Consider the following 24,243-nt stretch of genomic DNA (forward strand, 5'->3'; position numbering starts at 1 on the left):
AGGTGAGCCTTCAGTGTGGGCAGGGCTGCTTTCAATCTCCTCCCAGTGGTGGCAGAGGAGCCTCCCTGGGGCTGGGGGCGGGAGAGCAGGCCAGATGGAGGGACTATTTATTCCCCTCTCCAGCACCCACTCAACATTAGAAACTCTTCCTGGACCACATTAATTTTGTCACATGTTGCTTCATAAACACATTCTCCCATTATGTGTGCTGTGTGACCTCCTTGAGGGCAGGGCATTGGTTTTTAATTTTCTTTTTTTTTTTGTATCTTCCTGTGTTTTCAGAACCTTGTATGCAGTCGGCGCTTAGTAAAAGCTTGCTGATTCAGTGCCTTAATGCCGTCTGCAAACCTGGGTCCTGACACCTCTGCGAGGTGAGCAGTGGTGCTAAAGGGAAGATGGGAAAACCATAGACGAGAGAGAGGCCAGGCGCGGTGGCTCACGCCTGTAATCCCAGCACTTTGGGGGGCCGAGATGGGTGGATCACCTGAGGTCAAGAGTTCGATACCAGCCTGGCTAACGTGCTGAAAGCCTGTCTCTACTAAAAATACAAAAAAATTAGCCAGACGTGGTGGTGAATGTCTGTAATCCCAGCTACTCGGGAGGCCGAGGCAGGAGAATTGCCTGAACCCGGGAGGCAGAGGTTGCAGTGAGCCGAGATCGCGCCATTGCACTCCAGCCTGGGCGACAGAGTGAGGCTCTGTCTCAAAAAAAAAGAAGAGAGAGAGACCTGGGCTTTCCTTGAACATTAAAGCTCTCTTTCATGCTTTCAGTTCAAATCCAAGGCTAGCAAAATTGTTCATCTTGATTCTTAGTTATCTTAAGTTCAGGCACGTTTGGGTCCAGGAGCTCAAACGATATAATGACCTATTCTTCATCTCAACCCTCCCTGTGCCCCATGTGGCACCAAGACAAGCCACCAGCAGCTGCCCACTTAGGTTCCGCCACCCTGCTACCGCATCTCTTCCACGCCCCAGAACCAGTCACCCAATCACTGGGGGCCAGCGGAATCGCATGCTCTGATTGGCTAGGCCTGGGTCACGTGCTTCCGCCCTTTGGGAGGACTGAGTGCCACGTGAACCTCTTGGGGCCCGGGCAGGAAGTGGGGAGCAAGACACCATCTCAAAAAGCGAAAACAGGGTGCTTTTACCAAACACAGGAGAGTATGTGCTGGACAGGCAGAAACAACGGCTTCCACCACAAAGCCCTGTCGATCTCCTGATCTCATGCTATTGGAAATTGAATGTGCGTGCGTGTAAATTACCTGGGATACTGCTCAGATTCACATTCTGATTCCCAAGGCAAAGGAGGGGCCTGGAATTCTGCATTTCTCACAAATTCCCAGGAGACACCAATGCTGCTGGTCCGTGGACCACACTTGGAGTAGCAGGGCCCTACTCCAGGCCCCCTTTTTCTGGACAAAGGACTAGAAACTCATGGGGAGGCCAGGCCGCACCCTAGGCCCTGGCCGGTGCTGGTGAGTCAGGCAGCTCCTCAGGCCCGGCCCCGTGCCCCGTGGCCCCTCCTCCTTGCCCCCTCTCGAGCCATGTCTTCCCCAGCTAGAAGGCCTCCTGGTATTTGAATGTAAATTAAGTAGTTTCTGGGGAGGAAGGAGGAGCATGCTCTCCTGGGAGGTATGGTAGAAAATTGCGGCACTATTCACAATAGCAAAGACTTGGAACCAACCCAAATGTCCAACAATGATAGATTGGATTAACAAAATGTGGCATATATACACCATGGAATACTGTGCAGCCATAAAAAATGATGAGTTCATGTCCTTTGTAGGGACGTGGATGAAGTTGGAAACCATCATTCTCAGCAAACTATCGCAAGGACAAAAAACCAAACACTGCATGTTCTCACTCATAGGTGGGAATTGAACAATGAGAACACATGGACACAGGAAGGGGAACATCACACACTGGGGCCTGTTGTTGGGGGCCTGTTGTGGGGCCTAAAACTTAAAGTATAATTAAAAAAAAAAAAAAAAAAAGAAAATTCAAATCAATGATGAACTTCAAAGCCTTTACAGCTTCATCCCAGTGGAGGCAGGAAGACCTCCAGGAATCTCCGGGCCTGGAAACCCCCGGTGTTGGTTATATGTCCGGGTAGTGCTTTCCCCCCACAGGCCCTAGCGCCGAGGCTAACACATGTGCTAAGAGCGAGTTGATAGGGCCTGGGAGGAAGCTGCGCCATATATGGAGCTGGAACCCAGGGCAACAGGGGGCAGATCGTCAAGAGGTTGAGCAGCAGAGGAACGGAGAACGTGGAAACAGCAGGGGGCACTGGGAGTCCGGAGGGGCATCTGCAAGCAACCCATCTTCTGTAGGAAGGCGTGGCCATGCACTTTCCTGCTGCACCCCGCCTCCTCCCTGTTCTCCCAGGCAGAATCCCTAGCTGCTTTTCTTCACCCCTTTCCACCATCTCTCTAAGATCTTTTCTTCAAATGATCTGTAGCTCAGCCCTTGCCTCCTTTTTTGTGTTAGATATGCTGGGGAAATTCCCTTTTTTTTCTTTTTTCTTTTCTTTTTGGTTTTTTTTTTCTTTCTTTCTTTCTTTTTTTTTTTTCTTGAGATGGAGTCTCACTCTGTTGTCCAGGCTGGAATGCAGTGGTGTGATCTCGGCTCACCGCAAACTCCGCCTCCTGGGTTCAAGCGATTCTCCTGCTTCAGCCTCCCGAATAGCTGGGATTACAGGTGTGTGCCACCATGCCGGCTAATTTTTTGTATTTTTAGTAGAGACGGGGTTTCGCCATGTTGGCCAGGCTGGTCTCGAACTCCCGGCCTCAGGTGACCCGCCTGCCTCAGCCTCCCAGACTGCTGGGATTACAGGTGTGAGCCACCGCACCCAGCCAGGGAAGTCCTCTAATCCCAGTCCAAAGGCCACTGTAGCCCAGGCTGACGCATTGTTTTTTAATTTTAATTTTTTTTTTTTTTGTAGAGACAAGGTCTCACCATGTTGCCCAGGCTGCTCTCAAAATCCTGGCCTCAAACAATCCTCCCGCCTCAGCCTCCTGAAGAGCTGGGATTAGAGGTGTGAGCCACCACACCCAGTCCAGGTGGGACACATTTATTCTTCAACATGCCTGCTGGGGGCAGTACAGCGTGGTGATTTAGAACAAGAGTTCATCCACAACTACAGCCCTTGGGCCAAATCTACCCTCAGCCCGTATCTAAATAAACTGTTACTGGAACACAACCATGCCCATTTCTTTAGTCATTGCCCGTAGCTGCTTTTGAGCTGCAATAGGATTGCTGAGTATCCTAACAGAGACCATATAGCTTGCAAGGTCTAAAATACTTCTGGCCGTTTACAGGAAATTTTGGCCCATCATTGGTTTAGTGTCAGGCCTGTGATTAGGCTGTGCAACTTCCTCGCTGTGTGGCCTTGGGCAAGTGGCCTACAGCCTTGTGACTCAGTTTCCCCCTTGGGTTGCTTTGAGAACTAAATGAGTGGCCAGGCACAGTGGCTTACGCCTGTAATCCCAACACTTTGGGAGGCCAAGGCAGGTGGATCACCTGAGGTCAGGAGTTCAAGACCAGCTTGGCCAACTTGGCAAAACCCCATCTCTACTAAAAATACAAAAATTATCTGGGCCTGGTGGCGGGCACCTGTAGTTCCAGCTACTCAGGAGGCTGAGGCAGGAGAATTGCTTGAACCCAGGAGGCAGAGGTTGCAATAAGTCGCGATCACCCCGCTGCACTCCAGGCTGGGTAACAGAGTGAGACTCTGTCTCAAAAAAAAAAAAAAAAAAAAAAGAACTAAATGAGTGAATGCACCTGAGTGCTTGGAGTGGCACCCAGTGACATGGCACGTAGTGTGAAAGCATTGATGGGGGAGCAGGGCATTGTGAACTTGGATCAGAAAGGAGTTATGTCCAAACTGCTAGAGTTTGGTAGGTCAGTAAGACTCTGACATCATTTTCTTCATCATCTAGATAATCCTTATGTTTACTAAACCTGCAGGGAATTGAATATTACAGGGGGTGAAAGGTTCTAACTCCAGGGCTTCAAGGGAAATGCATGCCCTAATTACCACCACCACCACCACCCCTTTTTCTTTTTTATTTATTTATTTTTTTGCTGCTTCTAGGACCAGTTCTAGGAAATTGCTTTTTCTAGGGCCAATTCCTCCCTAGTCCATCTTCCAGAGACATAATCTTTTTTTTTTTTTTTTTTTTAGCAGGGTCTCACTCTGTTGCCCAGGCTGGAGTGCAGTGGCATGATCTCGGCTCACTGCAACCTCCACCTGCCAGGCTCAAGCAATTCGCCTGCCTCAGGCTCCCGAGTACCTGGGACTACAGGCACACACCACCACACCTGGCTAATTTTTGTATTTTTGGTAGAGACAGGGTTTCACCATGCTGGCCAGGCTGGTCTCCAACTCCTGACCTCAACTGATCCGCCCTCCTCAGCCTCTCAAAGTGCTGGGATTACAGGCGTGAACCACCACGCCCAGCCAAAGACGTAATCTTGATCATGCCTTCCCCAGCCCCTCTTAGCTCCAGAGCCTCCTATGATAACAGCCCTAGTGGGCATCTGGCTGGGTGCCAGCCCCATTCACAGGCTCCCACAGAGGCCTTCTCTCTCAATTTCCTCCTGTATCATTTTTCTTTTAGTCACTTGTCCTTCTCTGAACCCTCCTTTGCTCACTTTTTCTTTAGAGACAGGATCTCACTTTGTCACCCAGGCTGAAGCATAGTGACGTGATCATAGCTCACCGCAGCCTCGAACTCCTGGGCTCAAGTGCCTCCTCTTGCCTTGCCCTCCCAAGTAGCTGGGACTACAGGCACGTATCACCACGCCTGGCTAATTTATCTATTTATTTTTTTAGAGATGTGGTCTCACTATGTTGCCCAGACTGGTTTCAAACTCCTGGACTCAAGCATCCTCCCATCTCAGCCTCCCAAAGTGCTGGGATTACAGGCATGAGTCACCTTGCCCAGCCCCTAATTACCTTTGAGTACCCCTTTTGTGAGTCTTAGAGTTCATGCACATACTCTGTGTCCTGTTCTATCTTTCAGTAACAGGGCCAGGACAGGGCGAGGTAAGTAAGGCACCTGGAGCAGAATATTAAAGGAGGCCTCATGCTCAGATTTGTGCATGGACAGGTCGGTGCCTGAGAGTGAGACTCCCTTAAGTATCACACCCTGGGCACCTTTCTCCCCTCAAGCCAGCCCTGGCCCTGCTTACTGAGTCCAACACAGCCAGCTTTACCTTTGGCCTCGGAGCAGGTGGCAGTTTCTCTGGTTCACTACCAGAGGACATGGTTGGCTGGCTTTTGGGGGCTATGCCGAATGAAACATACACCTGAGAGGCAGTCTGGTGACCTGTGCAGAGTTGATGCCATGTAAATAGGTGCAGCCCTGTGGTGCTGTGTGCCAAAGCCCCAGCCGAGGGCTCACCTGCGTCACTGCGTGTCATCTTTGTGGCAGCTCTCTGATGAAGATTCATGAGTGCTGTCTTAGCAGATTTGGAAACCGGGCTCAGGGAGGCTAGGTGACTTGCTCAAGGTCACACCGGGAGTAAGCATCAGAGTTCCAGGAGTTGTGTAGCATGCCTGAGTCTAGAACCCAGGTCCTTCACCACACAGGAGCCACAGTAACCGCAGCAACAGAAACGCAACAGTAATAAGTGCCAAGAGTGGGTCAGCAAGTGGGATGGAGTTGAGCTGCTTGCAACAGAAACTAGATTGCTGCAGCTTAGAGACGATGGCTCCTGTTTTCCTCACTTGTGAACAATGCATTTGGAGGCAGGCTGGTGGCATGGGTGGGTGGTGCCACCAGGAACCCAGCTTCTGTGTTGCACTGGGACATCTTTGGTGTGTGGCTTTCTTCCTCATTCTCACAAGATGACTGCTGTGTTCCCAAACATCCCATCCACATTCCAGTCAGGAAGAAGGGTAGAAGGGTAAAGGGCAGAAGTCCTGTCTGCACTGAGTCTCTCCTAATTACCAGGAAAACAGTTTTCTCTGAAGCTCTGCCTCATAGACTTCTAACCGCTAGCATTGCCACACCTGGATCTCGTGGCCATCCCTAGCTGCAAGGGCCCCCAGCAATGTGACCGTCTTAGTGGGGCACATGGCCACCTCAGTAGAGTGAGGCAGCTGACAGATACCAGGTAGGCAGAGAGCATTGTCTCCAAAGCTAGGTAGGGTTTGGATGCATGGAAGAGATTTGGGAAAATGGCATTCAGATTGGGAGAATAGCATGAGCAGAGGCACAGAGGTAGGAGAGTTCAGGGTACAAGGGAGGGCCAAGACTGTCACAAATAACTTTAATCCTCTTCACACTGGTTTAAGCAAAAAGGAGAATGTTTCAGTGGGGCTCGCTTCAGGTGCAGCTGGATCCAGGGCTTCTAAAACCCATCAGGACTCTGCTTCATCCTCTCAGCTCTCTTTGCTCTTTCTGTTAGGGACAGGATGGTTCCCAGCAGCTCCTGACAGACTTCCCTCTAGCTTCACATCCCACAAGAAGAGAGCACCTCTTTCCCACGGCTCTAACAGGAATCCAGGGCTGTTCTCATTGCTGCCTTAGGTCCGTTTCTATCCCTGGACTGGCTGGCCATAGCGTGTTATAAGGGTGGAACGGGTGGACTGGCCAGGCCTGCCTCAAATCCCCATCATGGGGCCACATGTGGACTGAGAGTTGGGAGGAAATTGGGTCCCAGAGGAAAACAAGGGAGGTGTTTCCTGAAGGACACAGCCTGGATGCTGGACTGAGGGAGCTGCAGATCCTCGCAGCCCCAGAAGCCCTTTGTTTGGCCTAATTATCAGGTGTGTGGTTGTCTGTGCAGCAATCAGGGCAAGAAGGTGGGCTGTGGCCACATGGTAGGGAAACTTGCATGCCAGGTACATCAGTTAAGGTACAGGTTTGGCTACTTCAGCAGGGAGACACAAGTAACAGTGGCTTGAACAGCATGAAAGCTGTCATCTCTGATACAACACTGCTTAGATGGGAGCACTTGCCCTTGCTCCATGAGGTCACTGAGGAACCCCTGTTACTCTGACCATCCTCCAGATCTTGCTTTCCTCCCCCCAGCACCAGTCAGCTCACTCCCACCTCCCCATTGCAGCTGGCAGGAGAAGCTGCAGGGCCTGGGGAAGCTGGCCCCTGCCCTTTGAGGAGACACCTGGAAGATGCAATGCACATCCCTCCCTCCCACCCACAGCTCGTGAGTCAGAACATGTTCACGCGGTTCCTCTTAGCTGCAGGGGAGCCTGGGACTCCATGTGCACATCTGGAACACCAGGCAATAGAAGAAGGGGAAAGTGGACATTGGAGGGGAGTCTGTAATTGGCCACACCAGGCCAATGAGTTTCCTTCCCAAAGAACGATCCAAGGAATGCTAGAAGAGAGGCCCCAGTCCAGAGTGTCCACAGTCCAGAAAGTTTGGGAAATGTCCCATGCTGTGTTTCATTTTAGGATATCTTCAGTGTGAGTATGTAGGCCAGGGTTTCCCAAACAAGTCTGATCACAAAGCCCCCCCCTTTCTTTTATTTAAAGACAGGGTGTCACATTGTCACCCAGGCTGGAGTGCAGTAGTGTGATCTTGGCTCACTGCAGCCTCGAACTCCTGGGCTCAAGCAATCCCCCTACCTCAGCCTCATGAGTAGCTGGGACAACAGGCACACACCACCACACCTGGCTAATTTCTTTTTTTTTTTTTAAATGGAGTTTTGCTCTTGTTGCCCAGGCTGGAGTGCAATGGCATGATCTCGGCTCACTGCAACCTCTGCCTCCCGGGTTCAAGAGATTCTCCTGCCTCAGCCTCCTGAGTAGCTGGGATTACAGGCATGCGCCACCACACCTGACTAATTTTGTATTTTTAGTAGAGACGGGGTTTCTCCATCTTGGTCAGACTGGTCTCGAACTCCTGACCTCAGGTGATCCGCCCACCTCGGCCATCCAAAGTGCTGGGATTACAGGTGTGAGGCACCATGCCCTGCCACCTGGTTAATTTTTTTAATTTTTTTGTAGAGATGGGGGTCTCACTATGTTGCCTAGGCTGGGCTCCAACTCCTGGCCTCAAGTGATCCTCCTGCCTCGGCCTTCCAAAGTCCTGAGATTACAGGCGTGAGCTACCACGCCTTGACCACAAAGTCCTTTTTGAGAAGTTTAGCACCTGCTAAAAGTCTACTGATAAAGAATTTCCAACCGACTGGGCATAGTGGCTCATGCCTGTAATCTCAGCACTTGGGGAGGCCGAGGTGGGCGGATCACTTGAGGCCAGGAGTTCAAGACCAGCCTGGCCAACTTGGCAAAACCCCGTCTCTACTAAAAATACAAAAATTTGCCGCGTGGTGGCGGGTGCCTGTTGTCGCAGCTACTCAGGAGGCTGAGGCAGGAGAATTACTTGAACCTAGGAGGTAGAGGTTGCAGGGAGCCAAGATCGCACCATTGCACTCCAGCCTGGGTGACAGAGTGAGATCCTGACTCAAAAAAAAAACAACAGAATTTCCAACCAAAAAGTTATTTTTTAAAAAATTCTCCTGCACGTTCTTTGGACAGCAAGAAGCAGTAGACTCTTGAGCGAGGCGGCATGGCCCATCCAGTGCTGGCCCGGATGAGGAGGAGGCCTGTGGTCCGTGCTCATCATGACACCACTGCTGTTGCATGCAGGCACACCACCCCATGGTATCTAAGCCCGTGGATCCTGGCCACACCTCTCCAGTGCTAGTCCCTGCCCCACAGAGGAATAAAGACCTCATTCCACCTTATCTGAAATGGTCTGCATTTTTGTACAGAAATCTGTGCAGATCAGAACAGAAGCTGGCCCGCGGCTCCACGTCGAACCTCCTGTGGACTATTCTGATGATTTTGAGCTGTGTGGGGATGTGACTCTCCAGGCAAACAACACTTCTGAGGATCGTCCGCAGGTAGGGATGGCCTTGGCCTTGTGCTCGGGACACCTGAAGGACGGTGAGGCTCGGTGCTGCAGTGGCCCCTCGGGGCACTTTCTGACAATTATTTATTCTGTCCTTCACTCGCCGCTGTGTTCCTTCACTCTTGCGTTCATTTCACACAGTTTGATGAGCAGACCTTGGGCTAGAGGTCAGCATTCAGAGGCACCCAGTGACCAGGGGTCGGTGAGGCCGGGGTCTGACCTCTAAGGGTCACCAGCACATAGTCCCTGTACAGGGAGAGAATGCAGAGGTTGGGGCAGAGCATGGCACAGACAGAAGAGGGAGAGGATCCCGGAAGGCTTCCTAGAGGGAGTGACTTTTGTCCTGGGTCCTAAAAGCTGGGTAAGAGTTTGAGGGGCAAGTTGGTGAGGGCAGGCAGGAATTGCTGATGCTCAGCCTGTCCACACGTGTATACATGCACCTGATAAATATTCCGAATACCACCCCCAGGGCGGCAGGAGCCATATGTTTAAAAGCCTAGAGGCCTATGCAGCTTTAGCTTGGAGTCCATGTCGGTTTAGCAGCTTACAGGGTTGACAACAGGACATTTTACTCCCCATCCTCAGATTGCCATTTCATTCCTGAAATCCTTTGAACTGCAAAAGTATATCCCAGTCCTTCCTTCCACAAGCATTTGTTAAGCACCTCTCACTGACCATCAGGCTCTGTCCCAGGCACCAGAGATTCAGAAATGAACAAAACTGAAGAGGTGCCTATACTTTTTTATTTTTGTATTATTTTTTTAAAGACGGAATTGTGCTCTGTCACCCAGGCTGGAGTGCATTGGTACAATCATAGCTCACTGCAGCCTTGAACTCCCGGGCTCAAGCCGTCCTCTCACCCCAGCTTCCTGAGTAGCTGGGATTACAGGCATGGGTCGCACCCAGTGAGGTGCCTGTTCTTAAGCAACTTATGTTCCAAAGGGGAGACAGACAATGAAGAAAAAAGGAAGAAATAAACGATGAGATCATTTCAGGTATCAATAAGTTCTCTGAAGAAAACAGAAGAGAAAGATGGGATAGCAAGATGGTGTGGGAGAGAAGGCAGTGTTAGCCAGGGTAGACAGAGAAGGAAGGCCTCTTTGCAGCATGACATTTCAGTTGAAACCTGATGGATTAGGAGTGACCTGGGGCCAGGCGCTGTGGCTCACGCCTGTAATCCTAGCACTTTGGGAGGCCAAGGTGGGCAGATCACCTGAGATCAGGAGTTCAAGACCAGCCTGGCCAACGTGATGAAACCCCATCTTTACTTGTAATACAAAAATTAGCTGGGCATGGTGGTGTGCGCCTATAATCCCAGCTGCTTGGGAGGCTGAGACAGGAGAATCTCTTGAACCCGGGAGGCAGAGGTTGCAGTGAGCCAAGACTGCACCACTGCATTCCAGCCTGGGCAACAGAGTGAAACTGTGTCTTAAAAAAAAAAGGAGTGGCTTGGCAAGAAGCAATGAGAAAGGCATTCCAGATAGAGGAAGCAGCAAGTTCAACGGCATGAGGCCAGGCTTGTTGAAGGAGCAGGACGCAGGCACAGTGTGAACAAGGGGGGTAAAGAATGAAGGAAGATGAGGTGCACTGGGGCAGAACACGCCTGGGCCGGGGTGGAGGTAGGAGTGGATGGTCGGGGTTTACTCCAAGGGCATTATTTTTATAAATAGAATGAGTACATCATCTCCATAATTATGTAGAAGCAAAATTATCCAGAGGTGGTAGGTCAAAGTCAAGTTGCTAAGCCAGACCCTGCCCCGTTTGCCAGAGTGGCATTTGTTCAACTCTGGGCCCCAGCTGCAGATTCAGTGACGTCACCGCAAAGGCAGAGTCTCGCTTCTGCGTATCGCTTTTGTGAAGTGAGAAGGACTCTTACTGGAGATGGGAATGCTGTCCAGGAAATGTTCCTCCGATTTTGGTTTCATGCTTGTACTTCCTTATTTGCTGATAAAGGAAAGACAGATAAAGAGCAAGGATCACTTTGTTTCACATCCTGGTTGTAAAAAACCCGAGTATGTTGGAAATTTTTGTTTCCCTAAAACAGAATATAAAAGTCCTTTTCTATGGAATGATCCAACGACTTTGTTTCTCTGCCCAGTCCATTAAAGTGGGGTTAAACAGTAGGCAAAATTGTGGACTTTATTACCTTTAAAACTCAAATCCCAAACAACACAGACAACTTGCTTTTGAACTAAACAGCCCCCTGCTCAGGATCAGTCTGTGCAAAACAGCCATCAATTTCTCTTAATTGGGAGGCTGGTTTTTAGCCAAGCACAATATGTTACAGTCCCAGCCCCAGATGTGTGCGTGCCCTTCAAGCAAGAGGCCATGGTAGTTTGCCTTTGGTCAAGCATTGGGCACCTCTTATTAAATTAACATACAGCCCTTCCTTTGCGAGCTCCCAAGCTCCCTACAACACGAGGCAGCAGCATTAAGTCCCATTAGCATCCTTTTGTGCACGTACTCCGCATAGGCATGGCTGCTGCTCCACCAGCACTTAATTTTCTCCACTCTGAGTGTTTGATTATATTTCTCTCTTTTCTTTTTTTTCCCCATCTTGAGGGGGCACTCCATAAGGCTTCACAGTCAATTTCCTCTTGGAGTTATTTTCCTGCAAAGTGAAAGAGTAAAATGGCAATGCTAGTTTTCGTCAAAGGCAGAAGTCTTAAGAGATGCAATCTGAACGGGGGAAAAAAAAGGCACATGGCTAAATATACTCAGCCACCTTACACTGTTTGCAAGCGCAGCCTGAAATGGAGCAAGAGGAAATGCATGTCCGCATATGTACTTTTCATCTGACCTTCACTGTTGAAACACACCAGCCTCTCGCCTTTAATCACATCTTCCGTGAACTTCAATTTCATAGCTTCTCTGAGTTCACAGACTGGCTTGCTGCAGACATGTTCTGTTGCCCTCCACCCCGTTGACTTGTACATTGCTTTTAAAAGATGTGAATTACTAGCTGACATTTTTATTTATTTATTTATTTTGAGATGTTCGTTGTCTCACTCTGTCACCCAGGCTGGAGTGCAGTGGTGCGATCTCGGCTCACTGCAACCTCTGCCTCCCGGGTTCAAGCGATTCTCCGGCCTCTGCCTCCCTAGTAGTTGGGATTACAGGCGCCAACCACCATGCCCCACTAATTTTTGTATTTTTAGTAGAGATGGGGTTTCACCATGTTGGCCAGACTGGTCTCGAACTCCTGACCTCAGGTGATTTGCCCGCCTCACCCTCCCAAAGTGCTGGGATTACAGGCGTGAGCCACCATGCCTAGGCAAGGGGTCCACATTCTTATACACTAACAGCGACCAGAGCTGAGGAACAGCTGTCCCCTTACTTAGGTGTGTGTGCTGCAGTGTACCACCATCCTGGGTACCATTCCGGACACTGAGGATAAGGCAGAAGAGAAACAAGTATGTAATGTGTCAGGAGACAACGGGGCTGATAAGAAAAATAAAATAGGAAGGGGATAGAGAAAAATGGCCAGGGGCTGCTATTTTATATGGAGGGTGCAGGGGCTTCCCCTTGATGAGGTGATACTTAAGTAGAGGAGAGGTCAGAGAAGCAGCCATGGGTCAGATTGCACGGGGCTTGAGGGCAGAAATAAAGATACGGATTCTCCTTAAGTTTGAGGGGAAACCATCATAGCTGTTTTACATCTCTGGTGAAAGGAAGACACCGCTTTCCAGAGAGTTCTGCCAAAGTGCCAAGTCTTAGTTATGTTGGCTTTCCTGGGGACATGGTTGTATACTGCAATGGATGATATGTTCACCATTTAAGTGGTATTGTCTCTTGCCGGGCACCGTGGCTCACATCTGTAATACCAGCACTTTGGGAGGCGAAGGGTCGCTTAAGATCAGGGGTTCGAGACCAGCCTGACCAACATGGTGAAACCCCATCTCTACTAAAAATATAAAAATTAGCCAGGTGTAGTGACACACACCTGTAATCCCAGCTACTCAGGAGGCTGAGGCAGGAGAATCACTTGAACCTAGGAGGCAGAAGTTACAGGAGCCGAGATCGAGCCACCGTACTGCAGGGGCAGAGTGAAACTCCATCTCAAAAAAAAAAAAAAAATTATATGTCTCTGTTGGTGTATCAGGAATGAAACAAAGTGTACATTTAAAAAATTATGATACTTATTTTCCTGATAATGCATAATTGATATAAAAAATTCAAATGACAAGGCTACCATAAGCGATGATTATGCCACTGCACTCCAGCCTGGGTGACAGAGCAAGACCCTGTCTCTAAAAGAAAAAAAAAAAAAAAATCAAATGATACAAAGAAAACAAAAGTCCTTTCATAATCCCACTGCCCCAGAGATAATTATTGTGAGCAGATGGGTAGATAACCATCCGGACTAAAAATGGCATATTTCTTTATATCCAAGAAGAGATCATTGATCCAGAATATCCTGGACCTGTCTTGTTCCCAGTGAGTGGTATCTCCCAAGTTTAGTTACCTCTGAAGTCCCTGAGAGCATGATACGTGACAGGAAGACAGGGCCACCCTGACGTCTTCTGGAATGCCTTCTGAGTGTTCTTTCCATTGGGTGGATGGTGGCATGGGGTGAGTCGGGTTTTTTCCCACAATAACAGTTCAGTGTCTTAAAGCCGTTATTGCTGACATTTATAAACGACTAAAGACCACCAACCATCCTTGGCCAGCCCACCCCAACCCTGCCCCCAGCCAGGCTCTGCAGCCCATCCCTTCAGTCTTCCTTCATTCATTGCAGTGATGAGACTTAGGGCAGTTTCAATGTGTGGGGTTACCATAGCAGGAACTTAGGGCAGTTCCTGCTGTTTGGGGTTACCATATAGATGACCTCTGAGTGGGTGCCTTTTTAACATTTTTAATGGTTATTTTCACATAAATGGGATTATACCGTCCATGCTATTTGATTATCCCACTTTTTTTTTTTTTTTTTTTTTTTTTTTTTTGAGACAAAGTCTCACTCTGCCACCCAGGCTGGAGTGCAGTAGCACAATCACAGCTCATTGCAACCTCTACCTCCCGGGCTAAAGCAGTCATCCTGCATCAACCTCCCGAAGAGCTGAGACAACAGGCACTCACCACCACATCCAGCTAATTGTTGGGGAGTTTTTTGGTAGAGATAGGGTCTCATATCCCACTATGTTGCCCTGGCTGGTCTTGAACTCCTGGGCTCAAGCAATCCTCCTGCCTCAGCCTCCCAAATTTCCAGGTATTACAAGGCTAAGCCACCGTGGCCAGCCCCATTTACTTATTTACTTATTTATTTATTTAAAGACGGAGTCTTGCTGTGTCACCCTGGCTGGAGTGCAGTGGTAAGATCTTGGCTCACTGCAACCGCCACCTCCTGGGTTCAAGCAGTTCTTCTGCCTCAGCCTGTCATGTAGCTGGGACTACAGGCACGTGCCACCACACCTGGCTAATTTTTGAATTTTTAGTAGAGATGGGATTTCACCATGTTGGCCAGGCTGGTCTCGAACTCCTGACCTCAGGTGATCCGCCCGCCTCAGCCTCCCAAAGTGCTAGGATTACAGATGTGAGCCACTGTGCCTGGCCTCCCATTTTTTAAAAAACTCAACAACATACCTTGACCATCTTTCTACACTGGTACTCACTCAACTGCCATACAGCTCCATGGTTCAGAGCACTGTTTTAGGAGTTGGTGGCCTGAGTTTGGATCCTGGTCCATTGCTGGCTGCGTGCCAGCAATGGTGTTGATGTAGCAGGGATGAGAGTGATCAGATCCACTTTAGGAGCAAGAGCAGAGGGTGATTTAGTGAGGAGAAGATGGGAGGCAGGGAGACCAACAGAAGAGCAAGGCCCCAGCATGTCTTCAGGGACAGGAAGTTGCTTTTACCATGCCCAGTTCTCTGTGCTTGTCCCTAGGATACCAAATCTCCCACCAGCACCAAGCCCTGTGGTTTTAACTTCTCCCTTCTGAATGCATGTGGACATTCTGACCCTTCAAGCAGTGCGGACAAAGAAAGGATCCTCTTAACTATTCAGGATGTGATGGTAAGATCAGTTTTCAGCATCCTAACCCCTAAGGGCTGGGGATCTTTTCCGTAGCCAAGCAGCTGTGCCTGCCATAAGATGGACTCCGTGAGACAGTCTAGGAAAACCACAGGGCGGGCACAGTGGCTTATGCCTGTAATCCCAGCACTTTGGGAGGCTGAGGTAGGAGGCTTGAGCTCAGGAGTTAGAGACCAGCCTGGAAACAGCAAGACCTTGTCTCGACTAAAAATTTAAAAAATGTGCAGGGTGTGGTGGCGTGTGCCTGCAGTCCCAGGTACTTGAGAAACTGAGGCCGGAGGATCACTTGAGTCCAGGAATTCAAGGTTGCAGCGAGCTATGATTGTGCTACTGCACGTCTGCCTGGATGACAAAGAGAGAACCTGTCTCAAAACAAATATACAAACAAAACCCTCTGGGCTGCTACCCCCTAGAATGGGTATATATATATTTTGTTTGTTTGTTTGTTTAAAGAGATGGAGTCTTGCTCTGTCTCCCAGGCTAGAATACAGTGGTGCAATCATGGATCACTGCGGCTTTGAACTCCTGGGCTCTAGTGATCCTCCCACCTCAGCCTCCCAAGTAGCTGGGGTTACAGGTACGTGCCACCATGTCCAGCTAATTATTTATTTATTTATTTATTTATTTTTGAGAGACAAGGTCTTGCTTTATTGCCCAGGCTGGTCTCAAACTCCTGGCTCAAGTGATCCTCCTGCCTCAACCTCCCAAAGTGCTGGGATTACAGGCATGAGCTGCTGCGCCTGGCCAGAAGATGTAGAACAATTCACAAGAGATTTGACTTAATGACGTTATATTTAAATAATAAGAGCTCACGTTAAATGAGCACTTACCGAGTGCCAAGCACCATGTTGAGTATGTAACATCCATCACCACGTTAACCCTGTGAGTTAAGTTCTAGGGATTTTTATTCCCATGTTATGGTTTGAGGAAACTGAGGACTAAAGAAATAATGTTGCTCACTCAGGCCTCAGGGAAGCCCCTGCTGGAAGCCCAGGCTCATGACAATTCGCAGTCACAGGCGGGGAATATTGCACTCACCTGGTTTTGCTCAGAATGTGCCACAGTCTGTTGTGAATATTATTGATGTTATGCCCGGGAGCAAGGTGTTCAGAGGTGACCATCCATCAGTTATGCTTAATAATGTTTTAAACAATGATAGAGAGAACCTCTCCTTAGCCAAATATCTCCTCAGTGAATCCATGACTGAAAATGTGGATGAAAATTATTTTTCAAAAGTGAAATCCAATGAGGAAACAGCCAGACAAACCCAAATTGAGGGGGATACTCTAAAAACAACTGGCCTGGAGTCTTCAGAAATGTCAGTGGCAGCCATTTGCGGTAGCTGATACCTATCATCCCAGCCCTTTGGGAGGCCGAGGTGGGAGGAATGCTTGAAGCCAGGAGTTCCAGACCAGCCTGGGCAACATAGGGAGACTCCATCTCTACAAAAAATTAGTTGGGTGTGGTGGTGCATGCCTGTAGTCCCAGCTACTTGGGAGGCTGAGGTGGGAGGATCACTTGAGCCCAGGAGGTCGAGGCTGCAGTGAGCTATGATCATGGCACTACACTCCAGCCTAGGCAACAGAGTGAGACTCTGTCTCAGAAAAAAAAAAAAAAAAAAAGGAAAGAAAAAAAAAGTCAGTGGCATGAGAGACAAAGGGCGCTGTTTCAGATTAAAGGAGAGTAAAGAAATAACACAATAAGGCAGTGTGATGAGATCCTAGGGGTGTGAGAGAGAGGAATTGCTGCATAAAATGAGAATTCTGGAAAATGAATGAAATTTGAGATGAACTATATTATATTAGATAATATTGTATTGATGTTAAATTTTCTGAGTTTGATAGTTACATTGTGGCCGTGTGAGAGAATATCCTTGTTCTCTGGAGACACACGCTGAAGTGTGCAGGCATGAGGGGCTGTGCATAAATGGGTCAGGATCAAGAATATGTGTGTACATATTGAGAAGGAAAAAGTGGGAGGGGAGAGAAGGAGAGAAATGTGGCAAAATGTTAACAACTGGTGAATATACGTGAAGGGTATTTGGGTGTTCATTATACTAGCATGATAAGTTTTCTGTAGGTTTTACATTTTTTCAAAATAGAAAAAGCTAGCACATTAAAGAGGAGAGGAGCTGCTCCAGTAGAACTAAGCATCACCAAAAGAAGAAATAGAGAAAAATGGCCAGGCACAGTGGCTAACACCTATAATCCTAGCATTTTGGGAGGACGAGGTGGGTGGATCACCAAGGTCAGGAGTTCAAGACCAGCCTGGCCAACATGGCAAAATCCCATCTCTACTAAAGAAAGGATACCTAGTTAAAAAACAAAAAACAAAACAAAACAAAAAAAAAAAAAACAAGGCCAGATGCAGTGGCTTATGCCTGTAATCCCAGCACTTTGGGAGGCCGAGGTGGGTGGATCACGAGGTCAGGAGTTCAAGACCAGTCTGGCCAACACGGTGAAACCCCGTCTCTACTAAAAATACAAAAATTAGCTGGGTGTGGTGGTGTGCATCTGTAATCCCAGCTACTTGGGAGGCTGAGGCAGGAGAATTGTTTGATCCCGGGAGTCGGAGGTTGCAGTGAGCCGAGATCATGCCACGGCACTCCAGCCTGGATGACAGAGCAAGACTCCGTCTTGGGAAAAAAAAAAAAAAACCAGCATAGTAGGATTGTATCAATGTAGTTTCCCAATTGTGATGTTATGCTGTAGTTATGCAAGGTATTACCACTGGGGGAAACTGGGTGAAGGGTACATGGGCTGTCTCTATTTTTCCTTACAAATGGCATGGGAAATCTATAATTAGCTCAACATAAGGAGTAAAAATTAAATAAAAACACAAATATCCAGGTCTTACCACTCAGAGGATCTGATTCTGGGTTTGCACTCAGCCATTGTTCCCTTTTTTAAGGTCCTTTTGTGACTTTAGTTTGTCGTAATGTTTGAGAACCATAGTTATAAGGAAAAGATAGAGCTGCAGTTCTCAAAGTTGGATATGCATAAGAATCACTTAGGATATTTGTTTAAGATGCATATTTGAGGTCTGAACTTTTAAGCTAATAGAATTTGTAGATAGGAGATAGCACATTTTTAACAAAAGAACTCCCAGTGATTCTGAACCAGAGACCTGAAGATTAGAGCACACCTCCAATGGAAGGAGCATCTTTTAAGATACTTTGGACTTTGTGGCTTAGATTTGAGGACTGTAAAAGAGGGACATTTTAAAAAATCAAAATTAAATCTCTTCTACATTGTACAAAGTTAAGATGACCAACCAGTGAAAAAGCAACAAAAATACAGAGTTTCACCAAGGTCAGAAAGGTACAGGATGGAAGGTGGGGTCTGCCCTTCTCTTTGAAACCATATTCTGCACTTCTGGAAACCTGCAGGGGAGACGATGTCCCTTAAAAAAATAACAGATGAAAGTACAGAAGCAGAATAGCTCCTAAAAATATCTCCTGTACTATAGGTCAATTTGGTTTTTTTTGTTGTTGTTGTTTGTTTGTTTTTTCAGAGTCTCGCTCTGCTGCCCAGGCTGGAGTGCAGTGGCATGATCTCAGCTCACTGTAACCTCTGCCTTCTGGGTTCAAGCAATTCTCGTCCCTCAGCTTCCTGAGTAGCTGGGATTACAGATGTGTGCCAGCATGCCCAGCTAATTTTTTTTTTTTTTTTTTTCAGTAGAGATGGGGTTTCACCATGTTGGCCAGGCTGGTCTCAAACTTCTAACCTCAGCTGATACACCTGCCTTGGTCTCCCAAAGTGCTGGGATTACAGGCGTGAGCCACCATGCCTGGCCTGTAGGTCAATTTGTATCCAAAATATTGACCATTAATATCAAGAAAAGACTGAATTATGTTCAGCATACTGTTTTAAGAAGACAAGGAAGTATTCATATATTTTCAAAATATTTACATACAGAATAATTTGTTTAGGTTTTTTACTATTTAAATGGGTAAATTTGGCTGGGCTCAGTGGCTCATGCCTGTAATCCTGGTGCTTGGGAGGCCGAGGCAGGAGGATCACTTGAGGCCAGAAGTTGCAGATTAGCCTAGGCAACATAGTGAGACTTCATCTCTATAAAAAATTAAAATTAGCTGGGCATGCTAATGTGCACCTCTAGTCCCAGCTGCTCGGGAGGCTGAGGTGGGAAGATTGCATGAGGCCAGGAGTTTGAGGCTCCCCTAAGCCATGATCGCATCACTACACTCCAGCCTGGGGGACACAGCAAGACCCTGTCTATACAAAATAAAAAAAAAAAAGTGAGTTTTAGATAAATAGAAAATTAATTTTGCATTGTTATTATATTAAGACAGTACTATGTTATGAAAATAAATATGCACCCATCCTATTTGCTTTTTCTAAGTTTGGTTACATTTTAAAATGTGGCTCAAACTTGAGAAAAAACAATGCAGAGAAAATAGAGGCATGTAGGAGAGGCTTTCTGATTAGGTATGACTTGAAAAAATATGCTAAAATGCGGGATAAGGATAGAAATACACTGAGGAATGGGAGGGAGTGTGGCCAAACTGAGGGCTCAGATTCGTGACTAGAAGGGCCAACTTCAGCTCACAGATGTGCTCTGTTGGCCGGTTTGGTGGCACGCCATGGTTATCATTTTTGCTGTTTGACTTGGACTTAGAAAACTTTTCTTCTGAGCATGCACTCCCAGTTTGGCCTGGTCCCCACTCCCTATTGTACAACACTGTGGTTTATTTGATAGTTTATATAACATTACGCCTCCTGAGGATGTCAGAGTTTGCAAGTCTTGTTTTAGGGGGGAGAAACACCAAATGACAGATTCTGCAAGCCTGGGAAGGTAGCTTGGGTTTTTCCATAAACACTCTGGGGCCTTGGCTAAGTCACACTCCTCTGGAGCCGCCATTTCCTCCCTTAACAAGAAGCGGTGAATTAAATATCTCCTTCACCTGCCAGCTCTGAAATCGTAAATCTTAGGTATGGTTTATAAGAAAATCTTATTCCCATATTACAAAATCCATGGATTGGCCGGCAGTGGCTCATGCCTGTTATCCCAGCACTTTGGGAGGCTGAGGTGGGTGGATCACCTGAGGTCAGGAGTTTGAGACCAGCCTGGCTAACATGGTGAAACCCCGTCTCTATTAAAAATACAAAAATTAGCCAGGCATGGTGGCGCATGCCTGTAATCCCAGCTACTGAGGAGGCTGAGACAGGAGAATCACTTGAACCCAGGAGGTGGAGGTTGCAGTGAGCCGAGATGGCACCACTGCACTCCAGCCTGGGCAACAGAGCGAGACTCCATCTCAAACAGAACAAAACAACAACAACAACAAATCCATCGATGGGAGTAGACGATACATAATAGTTTATGGAGCTCTGGCTCATATCAGTACTTTTTTTTTTTTTTTTTTTTTAGAGATGGGGTCTCACTATATTGTCCAGGCTATAATGCAGTGGCTATTCACAGGTGCGATTATAGTGCACTACAGCCTCAAACACCTGGCCCCAAGCCATCCCCCCTAAGTAGCTCAGACTACAGGCACACACCACCGCATCCAGCTATTGCTGTAGGTCTTTTGCAAGTTCAGTATTTAGGGCCTCAAACACCTTCCCCCATCCCAGATCTAAGCTTCGTGATAGCAGACATGTGCTCCGTCTCATTGCCTGCTGTGTCTGTGGTCCCTAGAAAAGTGCCTGGCATAGAGTTGGTCTGCAAATAAATCTTCATTGAGCAAGTGGATTGAATGACTGACTCAATGAGTGAGTGGTATAGCTGTTGATTAGGCACCCTGACCAGCCCACACAAGGGACTTCAGTCATCGCATCACTGAGTTATGATTACAGTGAGTGTTTTCCAAACTGTGAATCAGGACACATAATCTAACAAGGAATTTTTGTGTTGCTTGGGGTAGACGAGTCAGTTTGAGATATGTAGTTTGGATCCTGAAATATCGGGATTTCTGGCACATGTTCTTAATGTGAGAGAATATTTTAAATCACCTGAGTGAGGCAGGTGGGTCAGTCGGGACATGCAGGGAATGGGGGGGATGGTAGCAGACAATCACAGTGGACTGTCATCATGTAAAAATATGGGCCTAGTGGTGCCAGGCTTTCTAGGTTTAAGAGAAGCCAGGTATCTGGGTTTCTGGGTTTCTGGGTTTCTGGGTTTCTCTCTTTTCTTTTTTTTTTTTGAAACAGAGTCTCGCTCTGTCGCCCAGGCTGGAGTGCAATGGCACGGTCTCGGCTCACTGCAACCTCCGCCTCCTGGGTTCATACGATTCTCCTGCCTCAGCCTCCCAAGTAGCTGGGACTACAGGCGCCCACCACCATGCCCAGCTAATTTTTCTATTTTTTAGTAGAGACAGGGTTTCACCATGTTGGCCAGGCTGGTCTCGAACTCCTGACCTCGGGCGATCCACCCATCTAGGCCTCCCAAAGTGCTGGGATTACAGGTGTGAGCCACTGCGCCCGGCCTGGGTTTCTTTATGTTTGATTTCCCCCAATTATTTTTATGTTGGCAACTAATTTACAGTTTGTTTGTTTTTCAGACAGGGTCTTGCCCTGTCACCTAGGCTGGAGTGCAGTGGCGTAATCATAGCTCACTGCAGCCTCGACCTCCTGAGCTCAAGCTTTCCTACTGCCTCAGCCTCCCAGGTAGCTGGGATTACAGGCACAGGCCACTGTGCCTGGCTAATATATATATTTTGTATAAATGGGGTTTCACTATGTTGCCCTGGCTGGTCTTGAACTCCTGAGCTCAAGCAATCCGCCTGCTTAGGCCTCCCAAAGCACTGGGATTACAGGCATGAGCCACCATGCCCAGCCTAATTCACAATTTCCTGTGGACCAAACAAAATATACCTGCTGGCCAGATGTGGCCTTTAGACTACCAACTTGCAACTTCTGGTTTAGTTAATGAAAGCTTTGTCAGTTCCTGATGAGACAGGAGGAAGAGGTCTTTCTCCTTGACAGTGGCTCTTGACCTAGCCCATCTGTTACCCAGAAACATCAAAGGCCCCCAGGGATGACCAACTGGACAGCTCAGACCAAAAGGCGGCTGGCTTATGGCATTAGAAAGGGCCCTGGGCAGGTGGGTCAGACAGCACAGGGCAAGCTGAGCAGGAATAATTTGGTGATGAGCGTGAATGATGTGAAATGATGCTGAACAAGCACTAAATGCCCACGAATTACAGGTCCAGAAATAAGAGATGTAGTGATCCCGTCCCTCAGTAGAGTGTTTCTGCAAATGAAGGTGCCGGATGAATTGAACTTAATAAAGCATGTTTTTCAATCTTAATGAAAATAAAGATTAACTTCTGAATCAATATTAGAATAACTTTAATATCTTGCATTTATAGCCGACTTAGAATTTCTTAGGTATGATGTGAAACAATTTTTACATTATTTTGTATCATTTTATCTAACACCTAATACATGGGTGCCTTCTCATTTAAAAAGATTCAAACAGTTTAGAAGTAAATTGAGTATAATATGAAAAGCTGTCTATATCTACCCAGCCAAACCATCTCCAGCTTTTACTTTTATTGAGCAAGTATACGTTATTTATTTAGTCATCCATTCATTCATTTACTCATTTATTCGTTTATTTTTTCAGCTTATTTCTGCTTTCATCTTAATTCCTCTCTTAAACTTTTTGGTATCACATTGGTTCTCCCTGACCTCCACCACTGTAACCTGACTTAAGTTAAATGTTTAATTTATTTTCTCTTTTTCTTTTCTTCTTCTTCTTTTTTTTTTAATTTTAGGTAGAGAAGATGTCTCACCATGTTGCCCAGGCTGGTCTCAAACTCCTAGGTTCAAGTAATCCTCCCGCTTGGCCTTCCAAAGTGCTAGGATTACAGGTGTGACCCACCACACCTGGCCCATTTGATTTTCATACTATTTTCTAATGTATCAATTAGGCTATACATTTAGGCTATACATTTTCCTCTGAATATTGCTTTGTATTTACTCTGCAAATTTTACCATGTAGTACTATGTAATACTTTCATTGTTATTTATTTATTTATTTATTTATTTATTTATTTATTTTGAGACAGAGTCTCACTTTGTCGCCCAGGCTGGAGTGCAGTGCAACGGAGTCTTGCTCGGCTCACTGCAACCTCCGTCTCCCAGGCTCAAGTGATTCTCCTGTCTCACCCCGCCAAGTAGCTGGGACTACAAGCGTGTGTCACCACACCCGGCTAATTTTTTTTTTTTTTTTTTTTGTATTTTTTGTAGAGACGGAGTTTCACCATGTTGGCCAGGCTGCTCTCGAACTCCTGACCTCAGGTGATCCGCCCGCCTTGGCCTCCTAAAGTGTTGGGATTACAGGCATGAGCCACTGTACCTGGCCATTTATTTCTAATTGGCTTATTACTTTAGGGTGTTTTTTTTTCCCTCCTATATGTTTATTTCTTCATTTAAGACAGGGTCCTGTTCTGTCACCCAGACTGGAATGCAGGGCATGATCACGGGTCACTGCAGCCTCAACCTTCTGGGATCAAGTGATGCTCCTGCCTCAACCTCACAAGCTGCTGGGACTACAGGCATGCACCACCATGCCTGGCTAATCTTTTAATTTTTTCATAGAGACAGAGACTTGCTATGTTGCCCAGACTGGTCTTGAACTCCTGGCCTCGAGCAATCCTCCCACCTCACCCTCCCAAAGTGCTGTAATTACATGCATGAGCCACCATAAAGCATCTCTTCTTTATGTAGGAGAGTTTTCCCAAATGTTCTAAGTAAACAGTTTTTTGTTTATCTAGTTTTTTTTGCTATCGTTTTGTATTAGTTTCTAATTTGGCCACATTATGATTAAAAATGGACTAAAATTAAAGATGGTTTAATTTCTGGGTTTTGAAAGTTACTGAGGTTTTTTGTTTGTGGCCTACCAGATGATTTTTATGAATGTTCTATGATATTTCAAAAGAATAATCATTCTCTTTTTGGTACAAAGTTCTCAATATATCTGTTAAATCACACACGATTAGTTGTAATACTTAACTGGGTGATTCTTAAAGTGTGGTCCCAGACTACCTATATTAGCATCACCTGGGCTGCTTATTAAAGCCGCGAATTCTCACACCACACCCATAGGTATAGAATTAGATTTGGAGGAGGCATGGAGTGCTCAGAGCCTGCATTTTTAATAAGCTTCCCTGGAAACTCTCATACTCATTAGCAAACCACCGCTGTAGAGCTTGACTTACTTTTTGTCTATTTGATCTGGTTGATATCTGTGAACTTGTCAATTTTCCCCTGCATTTGTTTTTGCCTTATATATTTCAAATATCTGTCATTCTTTGCATATAGAGTCAAAATGTTTTTTGAGAGCGTGTACCTTTCATCCATGT

General features: G+C 47.0%; 1 protein-coding gene across 20 annotated transcripts in view; it reads left to right on the forward strand.

Moving 5' to 3' along the window:
* The window catches only part of KATNIP (katanin interacting protein), a 230,359-nt gene that overhangs the window by 90,669 nt on the left and 115,447 nt on the right, over positions 1-24,243 (forward strand). For 9 of the 20 annotated variants that reach the window (XM_054533684.2, XM_054533683.2, XM_024233849.3 and 6 more), the window contains 2 exons: positions 8,746-8,877; positions 14,766-14,894. The exons of 3 other annotated variants lie outside the window; for them this stretch is intronic. In XM_054533684.2, coding sequence (XP_054389659.1) covers positions 8,746-8,877; positions 14,766-14,894 — 261 coding nt within the window. The remainder of the gene's footprint in view (positions 1-8,745; positions 8,878-14,765; positions 14,895-24,243) is intronic. 8 more of the 20 variants (XM_054533687.2, XM_024233852.3, XM_063717225.1 and 5 more) reach the window with 2 other exon arrangements.

The sequence above is a fragment of the Pongo abelii genome, chromosome 18 (genome assembly GCF_028885655.2).
Source record: "Pongo abelii isolate AG06213 chromosome 18, NHGRI_mPonAbe1-v2.0_pri, whole genome shotgun sequence".
Classification (NCBI taxonomy): Eukaryota; Metazoa; Chordata; class Mammalia; order Primates; family Hominidae; genus Pongo; species Pongo abelii.